Source organism: Coturnix japonica, chromosome 1, assembly GCF_054131305.1.
Source record: "Coturnix japonica strain WE chromosome 1, WE-NBRP24, whole genome shotgun sequence".
Lineage (NCBI taxonomy): Eukaryota > Metazoa > Chordata > Aves > Galliformes > Phasianidae > Coturnix > Coturnix japonica.
The window spans coordinates 159,803,330-159,819,641 of NC_140663.1; the positions used below are offsets into that span (position 1 = coordinate 159,803,330).

The 16,312-nt window shown below is 41.4% G+C and overlaps 1 protein-coding gene across 5 annotated transcripts in view; it reads right to left on the reverse strand.

Moving 5' to 3' along the window:
• Positions 1-16,312, reverse strand: part of MTUS2 (microtubule associated scaffold protein 2) — a 232,330-nt gene that overhangs the window by 120,924 nt on the left and 95,094 nt on the right. For all 5 annotated transcript variants that reach the window (XM_015851998.3, XM_015851995.3, XM_085555355.1 and 2 more), the window contains 2 exons: positions 14,537-14,777; positions 7,608-7,814 (listed from right to left, as the gene is read on the reverse strand). In XM_015851998.3, coding sequence (XP_015707484.2) covers positions 7,608-7,814; positions 14,537-14,777 — 448 coding nt within the window. The remainder of the gene's footprint in view (positions 1-7,607; positions 7,815-14,536; positions 14,778-16,312) is intronic.

Below are 16,312 nucleotides of genomic sequence, written 5' to 3' on the forward strand. Positions count from 1 at the left end.
TGCAGTATGCAGTGCTTTTTGGTGAAGTGTCTTTTCAGGTTTGAATGTATGTAGATTTCCACAGTCTTGAATTTCAAAGAGCACAAAAACTGAAGATGAAGTCTATGAAATTAGTGGGTGAGAGCCGCCTCCGGGAACAAGCCCCAGTAGTTAGATAACCTGAATTAACCCTACCCAAGTATTGATTTATACAACGTAATCATAATATTTTAGAGTAGCAGGCTGAAAAACAAATGCTTTTCAAAAGAACTACTTCATTAGTAGGAGACTATAAAGATTTTTAACTGTGATTCCATTAGAAGGAAGATCAGCGTAGAAAGGGAAAATTAGGAAAAAGAAAAAGAGCTCTGACTTCTTCAAAACTCTATTTCTTCATTTTTCTTAGGGCTGAAATAAGAGATTAATCCATTCCAATAAATGTCCACCAGGTCCACTTCACAAAGACCATTTACTCCCCCTATCAGATAGAATAAGAAGATTAGAATATGGAAATGAGGTGATTAATTGCAAGTTTTCTGGTCTTCAGAGGTGTTTTAACTTGTAAGTGACAGATATATTCCAGCTGCTGCCTTTGTATTTTCAAAAGGTCATTTTCAGTGCTTCTGCAGAGACTGCTGTCGCTCCCCCAGCAGGATGTGTGCTGTGCCTGTCCCTGCTGCAGGCTCTGAGCTTCTCCCCATACCAGAAAGTGGTGCTCCATCGGCAGCTCGCTTTTAACACTAGCTGCAGAGGGCAGCGGCCTCATGTCCCCCCAGCTTCACTCTCAGAGGGCACTGCCGTCCTGCTTTCTGAGTATCAGATGTTTTAATAAATCAGATTTGGATACTGAAAAATAGCTATTTTAGATGTGTCACTCATTTCGTTATATCCCTCTGTTCACTGAATGAAGCCTATTATAGTGCCAGAAGAAAAGCAGTGAGGATTTCCTATTAACCAAAGCATCACAGGATTATCCACAGGACAACTTTCAGATCAAGAAAGGGCTGCTAAACAATGTAAGAGTACCTAAACAGGCTGTCCCTGCATTCAAGAGATCAACCTACAGACCAAGATCAACAATCCTTTGCGATCCCTTCCAACTCAGGATATTCTATTCTAGGTTGCCAGCAGTCCCCACAGAGACAAAGGAAGGAGGTGGTTTGGGTGCCTGTGACAGAAATAACCTAACCATGAGGTGATGCTCTTCCCTCTCCAAGGAAACTGGTGCCCAGCAGCCTGGGTGTAGTGCCTTGAACTGCTTTTTGCCCTTTGGAGCTTAAACACTAAGAGTCACAGTGACTAAATTAGGTGCTTGTAATCAGTCAACTAATCCTGTATGGAAGTGGGCCAGGAAAGAGGATTTGTCACTACCCTCTTCCTTGTCACTCCATTATCCAATACCTGCACAACCATTTGCAGCCTCCCACCCCTTTTTACTGTCGGGAAAAGTGAGGCGGATCATTTAAGTCACTTTTTAAAAGCTAGCCAGAAATAAGTGCCAAACATTGGAACTAGAACTGCCAAGTCTGAGCCAGGACTGTTTTAGCACACAAGCATCTCAAGAAGGGCCTTCATACTTCTAAAAATGCAGATTTCATATGGGATAACAAACATCATGATTAAGCACTCTGCTGAGCAGGCAGCAGAGGTTGGCAAAATGTTTCAGCTGTTCCTTGCTCATAGAAAAACAGACTTTGCAGAACTGAATATCATGGTTTTCTGGGGGGGTTGACAAATTTTTCAGCTCAGAAAAGGAATATGTGCAGCCTCCCTCAGATGTTTCACGTTGCTGTCTACATCTAAAAGCAGTTTGGCATTTTCATGGCAGCCCAATCATAGAATCATAGAATCATAGAATCATAGAATCACCAAGGTTGGAAAAGGCCTAAAAGATCATCCAGTCCAACCGTTCACCTATTACCAATGGCTTCCACTAAACCATGTCCCTCAACACGACATCCAGTCGTTCCTTGAACACCCCCAGGGTCGGTGACTCCACCACCTCCCTGGGCAGTCCATTCCAGTGCCTGACCACCCTTTCTGAGATGTCATATTTCCTAATGTCCAGCCTGAATCTTCCCTGGCGCAGCTTGAAACCATTCCTTCTGGTCCTATCACTAATGACACTACAGAAGAGGCCGACCCCCAGCTCACTACAGCCTCCCTTCAGGATCAGAATCTTCCTGCCTCTACTGCTGCACTGTAGTGAGCAGAGTGGTGCAGATCCCACCCCTGTGGAACTGCTTCCCTCACTCAGAGTGTCCTGAAAGAGGTAAGGGTGTAAACAGGAAAACCATTATCTAAACAATTTAAGTATTATCACACTTAAAGCGCTTTCAGAGTCACCACTGAAATTAATGAACATTATACTTCATCACCGTCATCTGCATCTGCAAACACGGGAAAATACTGAGCCTATGCTTCCACAGCCTCTGTTGAAGGCTTTTTTTCACAGCTGTAACAACAGAAGTATGAAAAGTAAATGCTGGAATTCTGGAAGGCAGCTAAAATGTCTTTTCAGCCCTTTCTCTTCCTGGCTGACATATTGCACTTTTCCAGATGCTTTGCTCACAAAGCTGAAAATCCCAACTCAATACTGTACTATTTTAGTTCCATTCAGAGTGCAGGGATGGTATAAAGTGATCTTCCATAAAAATGGTAATATCAGAACAAGATCAGAAGGAAAAAAAAACATTGAATATGCTGTGAAGAAAAATGAGCATAAATCAGTCACAGAAATGTCACTGCAATGTGTTTTCATGGAGGAAAATATATGTATTTACTCTTGCTTTTGAGATAAATTCGTACATCTATCCACCACATCACCATTGTGAAGGCTGTGCCCTTTCAGAGGCAATTAGCCATCTACCCCAGACTTATATGCTTCCTTCAACTTCCTCATTCCTCCACCCACCTGACTCTGAAATACTTTGACATTTTCTCTTATTAGAATGCAAACTCAGCATTTAGAAACGCCAAACCAATGAATGGCCCCAAACCAGACTGAAATCTGTTTGTTAAAGAACAGATTGTGGAAATCTACTCAAAACACAAGTTTTTATTTCTATAATTTTAACAAAAAAAAAATATATATATATATACACATATATAGATACCAATTCAAATTTCCAAATACTCATCACCATTTTCCTGCTCTATCTGAAAAGAAATTGCTTCAGCACTCAGAAACGGTGGCAAGATATTGAACAGCATTACGGCTTTTAGCCTCATACTTTGCCAGAGAGAAACTGTCTCTTACAACACACTATTATTCTATTTTAAGAATCTCAAGCAACGTGGCTTTCATCACTTGAGTTGGAAGGTTATTTAACAGGCTGGTGGACCTTATGACTAAGAAGTATTTCCTGATATTATAGCTACATCTTTCCATTTCCAAAACTCATAGCAGTTATCATACTTCAACTCCTTCTAAGTAATCCTTCTTTCATCCAGTGCTCCACAAATGAAAATGTTCCATGGTGCTTAATGAGGTGTTTCCCATGTGATGCCTGCAGCACCTAACAGTCTATTCTGCTGTACATAAAAGTAATTACGTGGGAGACCACTGATGAGTGGTGTTCCCCAGGGATCTGTATTGGCACCAGTATTATTTAACAGCTTCATCGGTGATATGGGCAGTGAAATTGAGTGCACGCGCAGCAAGTGTGCAGGTGACACCAAGCTGAGTGGTACAGTCGACATGCTGGAGGGAAAGGATGCCATGCAGAAGGATCCGGACAGATGTGAGAGGTGGGCTGGTGTGAAACTCATATAGTTCAGCAAGGCCAAGGGCAACGTGCTCCTAGTGGATTGAGATCAGCCCTGCAGAGGATGTGGTGGTACTGGGGGTATTGGAAGAAAAACTGAAGGCAAGTTGGCAACATCTGCCCTCAATACAGAAAGTCAACAGTCCCTTGGGCTGCATCAGAAGAGGGGTGGCCAGCAGGGTGAGGGAGGGAACTGATCCCCTGATGAGGCCCTGAAGTCTGGGGCCCCCAGAACAAGAAAGATGAAGATCTGTTAGAAAGGGTCCAGAGGAGGGCCACAAAGGTGCTCTGGAGGCTGATGCACCTCTCCTGTGAAGACAGGCTGAGGTAGCTGGGCTTCATGGATTCTGGCTGCCTTGCGTGTGCAAGCACTTGAAAGTGGGTTTTAAACAAATGGAGCAGTGACCCTGGACTGCAGGTCAGCTCCCTGACCCAGAAGCTGGCGGCAGGCTGGACAGGATGGATGCCAGAGTTGTCCCTGCAGCTCACACTCCATGGCACAGGACCTCCTAGGAGCAGAGCTTCATTACAGCTGGTGGCATGGCCGTTGAAGTCAGTGTGTTATCAGTGAACAGCAGCTCTGCTTAGACCCATACCCCAGGGGCAAGAGTCCAAGAAAGAGCAGAAAGCAAGCAGGCGAGTGCTGCACAGCCTGCCCTGTCTCTCCCATGGGAAAAGAGCACAGTCCTGCCATTGCAAATCTGTTTAATTGAGTCAGTAAGAACACACAAGTTATTGCCAGGAAAAGTCAGCTGAAGAGCAAAGCACAGGCTCTGCTGTATCTATCCTTTCTACCCTCAGAGTGGTCAGGGGAAGAGGAGAAATCTGGTTAAGAACAAAGCTGCTACACCGAAGTGCCGTTAACAAATTCTCCCACAGCACAAATATCACATCTCCTTACCCTAAACAAATGCGGTTTTACTCTCTAGAGGGCATTTCATTATTATGGTCCAAAATGAGATGCTGATCGGGGTTTCTGAAAAGAAATGTAACTGTCACAAGTCTGAGAAGAGCAAACACCATCAGACATCAGGCAGGGGGGAGAAAAGAAAGCACAGGACCTCTTCAAGAACCACCATTTCCCATAAAACACTCTGCCCCCAGAACAAACCTATGTTTTCCTCCCACCCAGTAAAAGCCATCTGCTTTTCAGAAACCTACAGTACATAGTGATTATTTTTATTGCATATATAAGACCTTGAGGTGAGTCCCGTCACTTTCAAGTGATAAGCCCTCTATTTTTAACATATGAAGGTCTGTAAGATATTTTCAATTATCTCTGTCTCACTGACACACAGAGATGCTGCTACAATAGGAAACTGTGTTATCACAGACCTTGGAAGATTTCTGAAGTTGGATCATTTTGCATTTCCTACCCCGCTGAGCTAGGAAATTAAAAGTAAAACTTTACCCTGCCCTCTACTAAGCCTGATTTAGTCAAAGACATGATCTCAGGTAGTAACTACAGATTCAGCTGTTTATTTAATTGAAATGAAACCATTCTTCTAGCAGACGAAGGGAAGAAATAATATGTTATACCAGACTCCTGAGTCAATAGTGCTCTCTACATTCATTCTTCAGCTACTTTCTGAGCGTGCTGAAGAGCATGCTGATCTGTGTTAATAAGCTGCAGTAGAATGAAGGGCAATGATTTGGTGCTCCTTGAGTGTTGGGCACCTAACTTAATTCTTGCTGGCTCATAAACTGTAACTGGAAAAAAGATGCTGCAGGTTCATACTGTTAACTAATTCAGCAGGAAGGAAACAATATATATATTTTTTTTTAATAGGTGAAAGAAAGCTGTTCTAACAGCAGCGATTAGTGGGAGCTGTGTTGTCTTTAATACAAAGAAAATGGTTTGATGGGTTCTTGTATAATGACTTACCAATGGCAAACGTTCTGAATACAGGATCCCCTTGGAAAAACCTTTTTTCCCTCTCTCAGCTTCAACCAGGAAGAAGAACTATCCATGTGGAGTCAGAGACAAATTGTCCACTTGGAATTAAAGAAAAAATCACTGTGAAATCTGTGCAAGGCAGGAGTGGATGTCACAAACACCATTAGAGAGATGACCCTCTAGAGGTGCTCACTCTCTTGCTCTCCCATAGAGTGGAGAGAAATTGGATGACTGTTCAAATGAGCTACATAACTTGTGTGCAAAGGTAGAAATGACAGGTCCCAGTTTTCACCAGGTTACAGGCTGAGCTTGTTTCTACATGAATTTGTACAAGCAGAACACTTCCACTGGGTAATTTTCATATCTTTCCAGAAATGTTCTTGCACAAGTTTGTCAGACTCCTAATCTTAATGATGGAGATGGTTATCATCCTCAACTAAGTGGACTGGAATAAAATGCATGCATCAAATACTTCCACATCCTTTCCAGATTCAGATGTTAAGGGTTTAATGTACAAAAACAATACAGAAATACACAAGAACATACTAATGAAATCAGCTTCTTTTAAGATGAATAAAGAGTCAAATGTGGCTCTCTGGGTCTCAGATGACTGGTGCTTCTTTCACAGTTTTTGAACTGAAATCAAATGACTGATTCTACAGATGAGAGCAGTTTCCTTTTACAGAATTCTTTAATGTATGAACCTGTATACATCGACTGTGTTCAAGGACAGTGTCTGTGACTATAAGTGGGGTTTTTTTTCAGATTCACACCAGAAACTGGTAGACGTCAACATTTCTTCCAGAGATATCACTTAGATCTATCAGAAATTAGGTAATTCTATTCTCAAAAATGTCTTGATGTAATTAAGGACATGCAGTGTACCACCAGCTAAAAAGAAATGCTTTCCACAGACCTAAACATAGGGTGAAAATGCAAAGCAAAAGAGATCAACTACTCTCTAAGTATAGCTCATCGGGAAATAAATTGAAATGAGCAATCAGTCCAACAGTAGAACAAGGATATAATTGTATGCTTGGGAACACTGAAAAAGTCAGAGCTCCCTGGACACATCAGTCTTCTACATTTCAATGATCCCGTATAAAAAAGAGAAAATCCTTGGGGTGTTCTCATTTTGCTTATTGTCATGAATTTCAAAATAATACAAACATGGAAAGATCGGAAAGATTTTGGAGCCTGCAGCATCTTGTCTCCTGTGGCACTTTATGTCACCTGCTCCCCTGTCTGCACTCCTCCCAGGCTGATAACACTCACTTTGATATTGACACAGTTCAGGCTCAATCTGGTCTTCAAAGATAGAAAAGGGGCATGCAAATCCCTCAGTCTCCCTTTCTGCTCCAAGCCCAATGCATGCAATCACTTCCCAAGGGCTGCTCACTACAGCAGGCATTACTTTCTACTTAACAAAATTAATGGCTGTTACAGAAAATAGGATTTGAAAAGACATTTTCAGACATAGGATCTTTCCAAGTCTGGAAATGAGACAATAGACACGACAACATTGCTGACCCTATTTTATATCTCCAGTATGATACCGTCATTTTTGTAAAACAAGTTTATTACTCTGCATGTTAAGGGACAGAAAGAAGTGGATGAGGACCACTGTTGTTCATTTTAGATGCTCAGTATTCAAAACTGTTCATGGCTGCGATGTACTTAGCAAATACAGTTTGCTGTGATTATTTACTTGCTTTAGTTGTACAAAGGGGTATTTTACAACAAACAAACAAACAAAAATACACAAAAAAACCACAAATAGAAATATGCTTCAGGCTCACCCTTATAGCAGTTTTCTCTCATACAGGGAAGCCAGCTCCTGTGTTAATGTACAACTTAGTGGCACAGAAATGGTCTGCAGAGATTAAATTAGTCCTTGTATGCAAATGCCAGTCTGGACAATCCTTTTTATACGCCCCAAAAAGAAGGCCACTTTTGAGACTTACGGTTGGTTGTCCTGCTTTGATCACTCTGAGCGCTGTCGTTCGACTGGTTGCTGGAGACAGAGGATACGCTTGAGCTCCTGACAAAACCAAATGCTGCCAGCTTGGCTGCTGGCAACCGTGAGTAACCTGGGGGGCGAAGCGCAGATGGACACGGCTTGGGGAGGTTTGACTTCGCAGCATTTGGACATGGGACTTTCTTAAGATCAACTGAAAGGAGAAAGAAAGAATTTTTATCAAACAAGCACATCTGGGACGTACTAAATATGGCCAAATAAAACTTGGTACAAAGACTGAATAGAAGCTTTAAGGGCTTCTCAAAAACTGCAGTGGTGTCTTACACTTCCCTCTACTAAAAAGTAATTATCTGAAACATTTAAAGGTTGCAATGATTTTTAAAATGTGAATTGCAGCAAGAACACATGATGCATGAAGTCGAGATTCCAGCAGAGTAATGGAGTTCAAGTCCGCTACTTTCTTAAAAATATCTTCTTTCATGCTGTATCGTTTTCTACTTCTACATTTCTTATGTGTCAATTAAAAGTCACACTCAGACAAACACTCTATACTTAGCCTCAGTTTTGGAAGCTATTGCAGAACGGCAATGAATCTCCTCAAGGACACGGGACTTCTTTGCATTTCATCAAAGCAAATACTTCTTTGAAGTCTTTCTTTCAAATTTTGCTAAAAGAAAATGCCCTCTTGCACCAAGCCCAGAAACGAGGACATGCCCTGGAAAGTTTACTTTTTGTAATGCACTACTACTGATGGTCTTCTATTCACTGTAAAATGTCAGCTTATGGGAATGACACTTCCCAAGCCTCAGACAACTTCCAATAGAGGGCTTACAGAGGATGGAGTTAGGCAAAAACAAGGGTTTGGCTGCCATGTCTGCTCCAGTAATGCCAGCTGGGCACCTCTCTCTGTTCTGTGTCTTCCTAACCCATATCCTGCTGTTCTTGCTTAAGCAAGCTTTCCTAGGCAAATCCAGATGAGTTCAAAAGGTCCCAGACTGTCCTCATGAAAGGACTGAAGGTTGAGTCTGGCTGGTTAGAAGAGAAGGCAGCATTACAACTGTCAACATATTTAGTCAGAAGAGTCCACAAAGTCAACTTTCTGTCTCCATTTGGTGAACACTATTCATGTATCATCCTGATGTATACTTCAAAGGATGCAGCAAACATTAATTATATAAAGGAAAAGTAGAAATTAACCGCACAGTAAGAATATAGTCTTCACATTATTACACTATTTAATTCTTTTGTAAACTATGTAGGTCAAAGCCTTATTAATTTTAATGAAGCATTACACTTTGATGAGAGTTTACAGAAAACAAGACTAACTCCTTTGAGTAGAAAAACGTTATGGGGATTTTGAAAGATAGTTATGTACCTCATGACAGTAACAACACAACAACACTAATCATTTTTTGTTTTTTTCAACACAACTAACCCTTTTTCTTTTGAAACTGCTGTGGGGAGACCTCAGAGTGGCCTTTTGGTATATGTAGGAGGGCTGTAAGAAAGAAGGGGACGGACTCTTTAGCAGGTTCCATTGTGATAGCACAAAGGGAAATGGTTTCAAAAGATAAGAGGGGAACTTTAGATTGGATGTAAGGAAGATGTTTTTTTGCAATACGAGTGGTGAGGCAATGGCACAGGTTGCCCAGAGAGGTGGTGGACACCCCGTCCCTGGAGACACTCAAGGTCAGGCTGGATGAGGCTCTGAGAACCTGATGGAGCGGTAGGTGTCCCTGCTCATTGCAGGGAGGCTGGACTAGATGGCTTTTAAAGGTGCCTTTCAACTCAAACAATTCTACAGTTCTAGGCATTTAGTGACAATCTCAGCACCTTGCAGCTCCAGAAAATACCCACCCATCTCCACCTTTTCTTTGAAACCATTCTCTTAGATCTGCACAGAAGATTTGGTAGTGTTACTCACACCTTGGTGTGCTGGATTTCTCAGTTTGTGACTTCATTTCAAATTTCCCCTGGACTAACCATATTTTGTATCTTGAAATCACAATAAACCTTAAGTTATTTTTCACTCCTCTTCTTCATAATCCAGCTCTTCTACACCACAAGGTACTTCATGGCCTGAAGCTAATTATGGAATTAAAAGCTGTTGTCTGTGTGGCACACAAGTGATTTTCTGTGACACCTCAAACTCTTCCCATCTAGGAATATGAAAACATTTTGAGGTAGAAACTGACTGGCACACAACAGATGCGTCTGTGAGCCCTAAGAGGCTGCGCGAGACGTCTGCATCAGATTCAGACACCCCAAAAAAGCTGTTCTTTGCCTACTGTGGGGTATGAAGAGGTGGCACATGGCCATCTCTTGAACCTGGTGATGATGCCCTTAGGAAGATGTCGATGAAGAGCTGTGTTTCTCTTTCAGCACATAGTTCTTCATTATATTGTACAATTGCATTGCACACCCAATGAAGCAGAGTGTGAGCTGAAACTGATGGGGATTAGCAGAAGCCAGAGAATAGTTTCATTTCTGAATTCTCCCCTTGTCACCTCTCATCTTCACAAATTAAGTTTGCTGGCTCCAACTGAAGTATCTATTTTATAAGCACTGCAAACCTATAAAATAAACATTCAGCTGGAGCAGCAGCAGTGGAATAATTCAGGAAGTAACCTGAAAACTCCTTTCCTATCACTAAACCTCGCATACTTGTTCAGGTATTAGGCATTCCTGAGACCTGACACAGAACTAACTGAAATCCTATCAGGAAAAAAGGTGTAGACACATCAGCATTACCAATGAAATACATGATACATATTTGCAAATACACAAACAAACAAACACATACATTTGTCTGAGTAAATCAAAAACATTGCTGTCCTGATGCATACATAAAATGAATCTTTAACAAGAGTTGACTTCTTTAGAAATGAAAGGAACTGCTAGACCCTCAGGACTGGCAAATTTAATACACAGAGAGGTAATAAGGAAATAAGATTTCATTAACTTGCTCTTTGAAAAAAAATTAACATATATACTACTGAAAAAGAAATGCAGCAAAGTTTTAATGATGAGATCTCTGTTGTACTGTTCAAAATTAGACATTAATGCCATCAAAATAATCAGCTAATGAATGTAAATCCTGACACGTTTGCACCAAAACTTCATAACCGAGGAAAAGATATGCATAATTTATAAGTTATAGACACAGTATCCTCCCATAGAAAGAGCAGAGTCAACACAAAATAAACAAATGTTTAGCTTTCAGACACCTAATATGCTCTTAAATATACCCCAGTTTAGGGACTTCCTATCTTACCTATAGTATACAATGATTTTTCTTACAAGTCAGACTGCTTGCTGGACCCATCTGTATTAATGCATGGCTTAAAGAGCAGCGCTGGTCCATAAGGAACCCACTGGCAGTGCATATGCCTCATGTCCTACAGATGAAGAATGACCACTGCTCCACTCACATTTCAGGTATTACACTTGGAGAACTGTAGGATCATTTACTATTATTTTACCTCCTACCTGGCATGCCTTAAAAGTAGCAAAACCCTCAGAGGTAGTACTTGCAGTCTACCACAGCTGCTCAGGGACTGAATTTATCAATTAGAGTCAGCTTTATGAATGTTAGCATTATACGCGGGCCAAACCATTCAGCTTATCAGTGCTGCTTAAGCAGACTGCTACATCATGAAACGCGTGAGGGGAGAGGGGATTAAATCCTCATTATGAGGCATGGGCTCTGTTCTCAATACTGTGCTATGGCAGTTTTTGTTTAAAGAGCCCCAGTGGTACCTTGCACTTTGTCACTAGATGGCAAATGGCTACATTCCTGTTAACTCAAGGTAGGACTGAACTCACTGAGATTAAAAACTGGATTAAAAGCTCAGGATTGAACTACAAGAGATGCTAATTAGCATTCCTGAAGATAGGGCTGGTATCCCTGAGAGAAAAATACATGCTGGCCTCCAGCTGCTTTCAATGCAGTTCACTCAACTTTCACACTCCATGATATCCATACAACCAAGGGTCTTAGCAGCACCACTACCAACACCCTGACTAAATACACCGTATTTCTTTTCCTTATGTTTATAAATATGACTATAGCTAATCTACATTTAATCCTGTTTCTGAAGCACAGCATCAAAAACAATACATCAGATTAAAGTTTAATACCACAACAAACTGCCAAATTAGAGGAAAGTGGTTGATAAAAAGCTGAAAATGGTGTTGAGCACATTAACGTTACCCATTTGACATGACCCATATGGCCTGTGTAGGTATCAGCATGCCTTAGTGATACTACAGATTAATGCTAATAACACCAGCTGTGCTCTGAGCCCCCCTGTGCAGCCCCTTGCTGGTTTTGGGGCTGCCCTCCCACCCGGAGCAACTTCTCCTTAAAAGGAATTATTAAAGACAAAAAGACTGATGTGCTGGTTTAAAAAAGTTAGATGCTGATGAAAGATTAAGTCATTTGAGTTGTACATGTCAAAAGGATTTGAACAAAGGCATGGTGATTAGAAGCTAATATCAGCTTTGTAAGTGGGAAATAACGTGCCAAATCTAAAATAATGTAACATAACTGATAAAAGGAATCAGAAATACAAGAAAGATCAATATGGGAAGCAATGAATCGTCACAAAGCAATGCAAAGTACTTTGCAACAGAACAAGATGTTGCCAAAAAAATTAGACATGCTTTTCATCTCACAAGGAAAACAGAAAGTGAGATGCCAGAAATGAAAATATACGTGTCCTGGGGTGGGCAGTGAAAAACTGGAGACATTAGCAGCCTCTCCAGAACAAGTCTTGGGTAATTTAAAATCAATAAAAGCAGTCAGAGTCCACAGACCGGATGAAGCGAACTTTGGGATCCTGAAGGACATGGCAGACAAGTTATTGGACTACTATGAGTTATCATCTTTAACAGCTTCTTTGAAACAGTGAGGTATCAATAGGCTGCAGCGAAACAAACAAAATAACTGTTGTAGGAAGGAAACTGCAGAGCGACATGGACTAAATTCAACCTCCAGATCAGGCGAGGTCCAAGAAGTAACCAGTGATATGATTCCAAAATACCCCAGCTGTTCAGGGAATGGGAACTACAATGGAATAGGAATGGCGCTAATTCCTATTGCAATTTTCTATATGCTTCTCATTCACTGGAATTTTTAAAGATGGGGTTACAGATGATAAATAGGACAGATAGGCTGACAGAGTTTAGATTTCCGAATGTCAGTGTAGGAAGACAGTAGATTAATACATACACATTTCTCTATAGATTAAAAATGGCTAGAGAAAGTTATGCCTGCAATGATCAATGATAATTAAATTGGATGAATGAAAATCAGGGCAATATCTATTTCTGAGCAGAAAAGTGACTGTATTCGTTAGTAGGACCTGTTTGTATATTCCTCTCATTTCCACTGAACTTCCTTCTGTTACACAAGAGCTTGAGTTGTATTCTAAACTAGCAGTCTCTTGCATTTCCAATCAAACGGAAAATGTCATCCAGTTCTTCTCTGCACCTGTATTCCTACATTCCATGCTGACTGTACTCAACACAGAGGGATAAACTGATGTCTACTACTTAGCACATAATCTTGTAGCATCTCAGAAGTCACACAGCAGAGCTTGATCAGCTTCTGCTAATAGCATCAATGCAGATAAACTCCAGATACAAAGTCAGATAGTAAAGGACAGTGGCAAGGCCTTGTGTTACAGAGAACCTTGATTTGCTGATAAATGGTGAATCCCAGAGCCCAGAGGCTCACACTCTCTTCTCTGGTAAAGTCAAGATTCCTTGGCATACTTCCATTCTGTATCTAAATCTCTTATTAAGTTTTAGTACAGAGAAATAGACACTGGGGAGAGAAATGATTTCCAGACAGCTACGAAGTGGAAGAGATCCATGTGAACTTCATATAGGAGAGGAAATAAATAGCAACAAAAATTAGGCAAAATACTAAGGAAAACTTGTAACCTGAATGCAGTGTTGCACTGGTGCAGCCCTCCTTCAGAGGCTGCAAAATCACTCACTGTGGATGGAGGTTTTTATAAGTTGTTTTTCATGAATAGGTTAAATAAACATATTTCTAAAGGAATTCAGTCCTGGGGCAAGAGGAGGGACCATACAACCTCAAGCCATTGTTCAAAGTAATCATAGTAATCTTTTTTGACTATTATCTAAAAATCTCTTCAGAGCTGTAGGCTGCTAACAGCAGCTATATTTCACTGGCAATGTCTGACTTTCAGTTGTTCATGAACTTGCTTCTGCTTAAATGTATGTTGTTAAAGCCTCCAAGCCTTTCCAGTCTACTAAGGAGTGTACTGCAGAGGTGATTATTCTCTGTCTCGTGGGGTTGTATGCTTCTCCTGACTTTTCTCTTCCTTTTCCCTCCCCTGTAATTCTGCCCAGGGTCATGCTGTGCCCTGCACGGTAGCTGGGAAGCAAAAGGTTTTAAAACATGTTGTCTCCAAAGTGGTGTATAGCAGGGTTTCAGAGGATTGAGGTCTCACCCTCTGAACACTATCAACATTTTCAGAGCAACGTCATGGTCAGTGTAATAGTCAGACTGAAAAATGGGGTCTTCATAATGGGGGAAAATGTTCCCATCCACATGACAAAAGCAAAGATTTTTCAGGCACTTACAAGGAGGAGGATGATGAAAAGAGCATAACGAGAATTATTACTGAAACTGATCCTCCTCCTTCAGCAATGACCTGCTTAACAACTTCTGTGCAAGATCCAGACTCCTCAGCCAGATGTGCCTGAGGATAAAAAGACACTTCTCAAAGAGAACTATTGGAGCTCTGTAGTACCAGGTCAAGATGTTGCTCATTCTGGGATATTTCTATCTGAAATACATATATATGTATATATATATATATATATATATATATGTCTTACTGGTGACTATATTTAAAGGAAAGAAAGATCATACTATACCTGAAGCATCAGGATGATAGAGGCTGGGAGCACTCGCTATTTCTCCTTGCTGATGAAGACAGGTGCCTGAAGATCTTTGACTCGCAATGAGAATCCTGCTTTTGGCAGATGGTAACCTGGAGACTGCACCCAGTCCTAACTGTGGCTTAAGTATCATGGCAGACCGATAAAAACTTGGTGGGACCTCGTAGTGAGTATATGGTGGAGGACAAAATTCATCTTTTGCAGGCCTCTCCCCAACCTAAGGAAAAATCATGAACGCAGATATTATGCAATGTAGACAGCATATGGATCTCTAAAGTGCTCACAAAAGCTACTTTTCCCTCCTTGTCAATCTGGGCATCAGACCCCTGTAGACTGCTGGTCAATTTTAACAAGGATGGCCTAACAATATAAACCCCTCTCCGCAAATAGAATCATAGTATCATGGAATCATTTGAGTAAGAAGAGATCCTCAAAGGTTTCCCTTCCGTGAACAGAGACACCTCGATCTAGATCAGGTGCTCCATCCAGCCCAACCTTGAAGGTCTCCTGGGATGGGGCGTCCACCCCCTCTCTGGGCAACCTGTGCCAGTGCTTTACTAGAACAGGTTCTACATATGTTCCAAGCTCTAAATCCATCCAAACCCAAATAAAGAATTGATAGCTTCCTAAAAAGCAAATAGGTAAACACAAATAACTTCAGTTAGAGAAAATGAAGCTGTTGTCAAGTCCTGACAGGTGACATTATTTTAATAGGTGGATACACCAAGAGTGTGCAAGTGGAATTATTATTAGAAGTTATTTAAAATATACTTACAGAGATACATGTACTTTTAAATGGAGTCTGTTTTAACTTAAATAGTTACACATAAAACTGAAGCTATTTTAAGTTCATTTTATGGGAGAAACGGGATTGCCAAATTGTTTGCCTGTGAGAAAATCTCAACATATCCTTATGTCCTTACTGCAAAATGTGCAGCATAATCTGTGCCTCTGAGTTCCTGAAGAGACACACATGGAGAGGTGTACATGTTTCTGTATGCTGTATTTTCAGAGGGCTGTCAGAATATTCCAAACCAGAGCTATAAAACACTGATGCCCATTTGGCAGCACCAAATGCCCATCCTGGACTGCATTAAAAGAGAAGTGGCCAGCAGGGAGAGGGAGGTGATTGTCACCCTCTACTTGGCTCTTGTGAGGCCCCATCTGCAGTACTGTGTCCAGGCTTGGGGCTCCCAGTATAGAAAAGATGTGGAGCTCTTGGAGTGGGTCCAGAGAAGGGCTACTAAGGTGATCAGAGGGCTGGAGCACCTCTACTATGAGGAAAAGTTGAAGGAACTAGGCTTATTTAGCTTAGAGAAGGCTCTGGGGAGACCTCATTGTGGCCTTTCAGTACTTGAAGGGAGCGTATAAACAGGGGTGGGGGGAATGGCTGTTTACAAGGGTGGATAGTGATAGGACAAGGGGGAATGGTTTTTAACTGAGACAGGGGAGGTTTAGGTTAGATATGAGGAGGAAGTTTTTCACAGAGGGTGCTGATGCACTGGAAGAGGTTGCCCAAGGAGGTTGTGGATGCCCCATCCCTGGAGGCATTCAAGGCCAGGCTGTCTGTCAGCAGAGAACATGTGGATGACCAAAGACCTGGTTCCCTGATTGAGCCCTTGCATCCATGCCCAGACCCTCACTTTTGTGAACTGTTTTCCCAGACTCAGGACTAGGGCAGAAAGCAATGCCAGAAGCTCTCTGGGCTTTCATCTCTCTCATTTGCAAAGAACTGTTTGCTGTTCTGAGTAA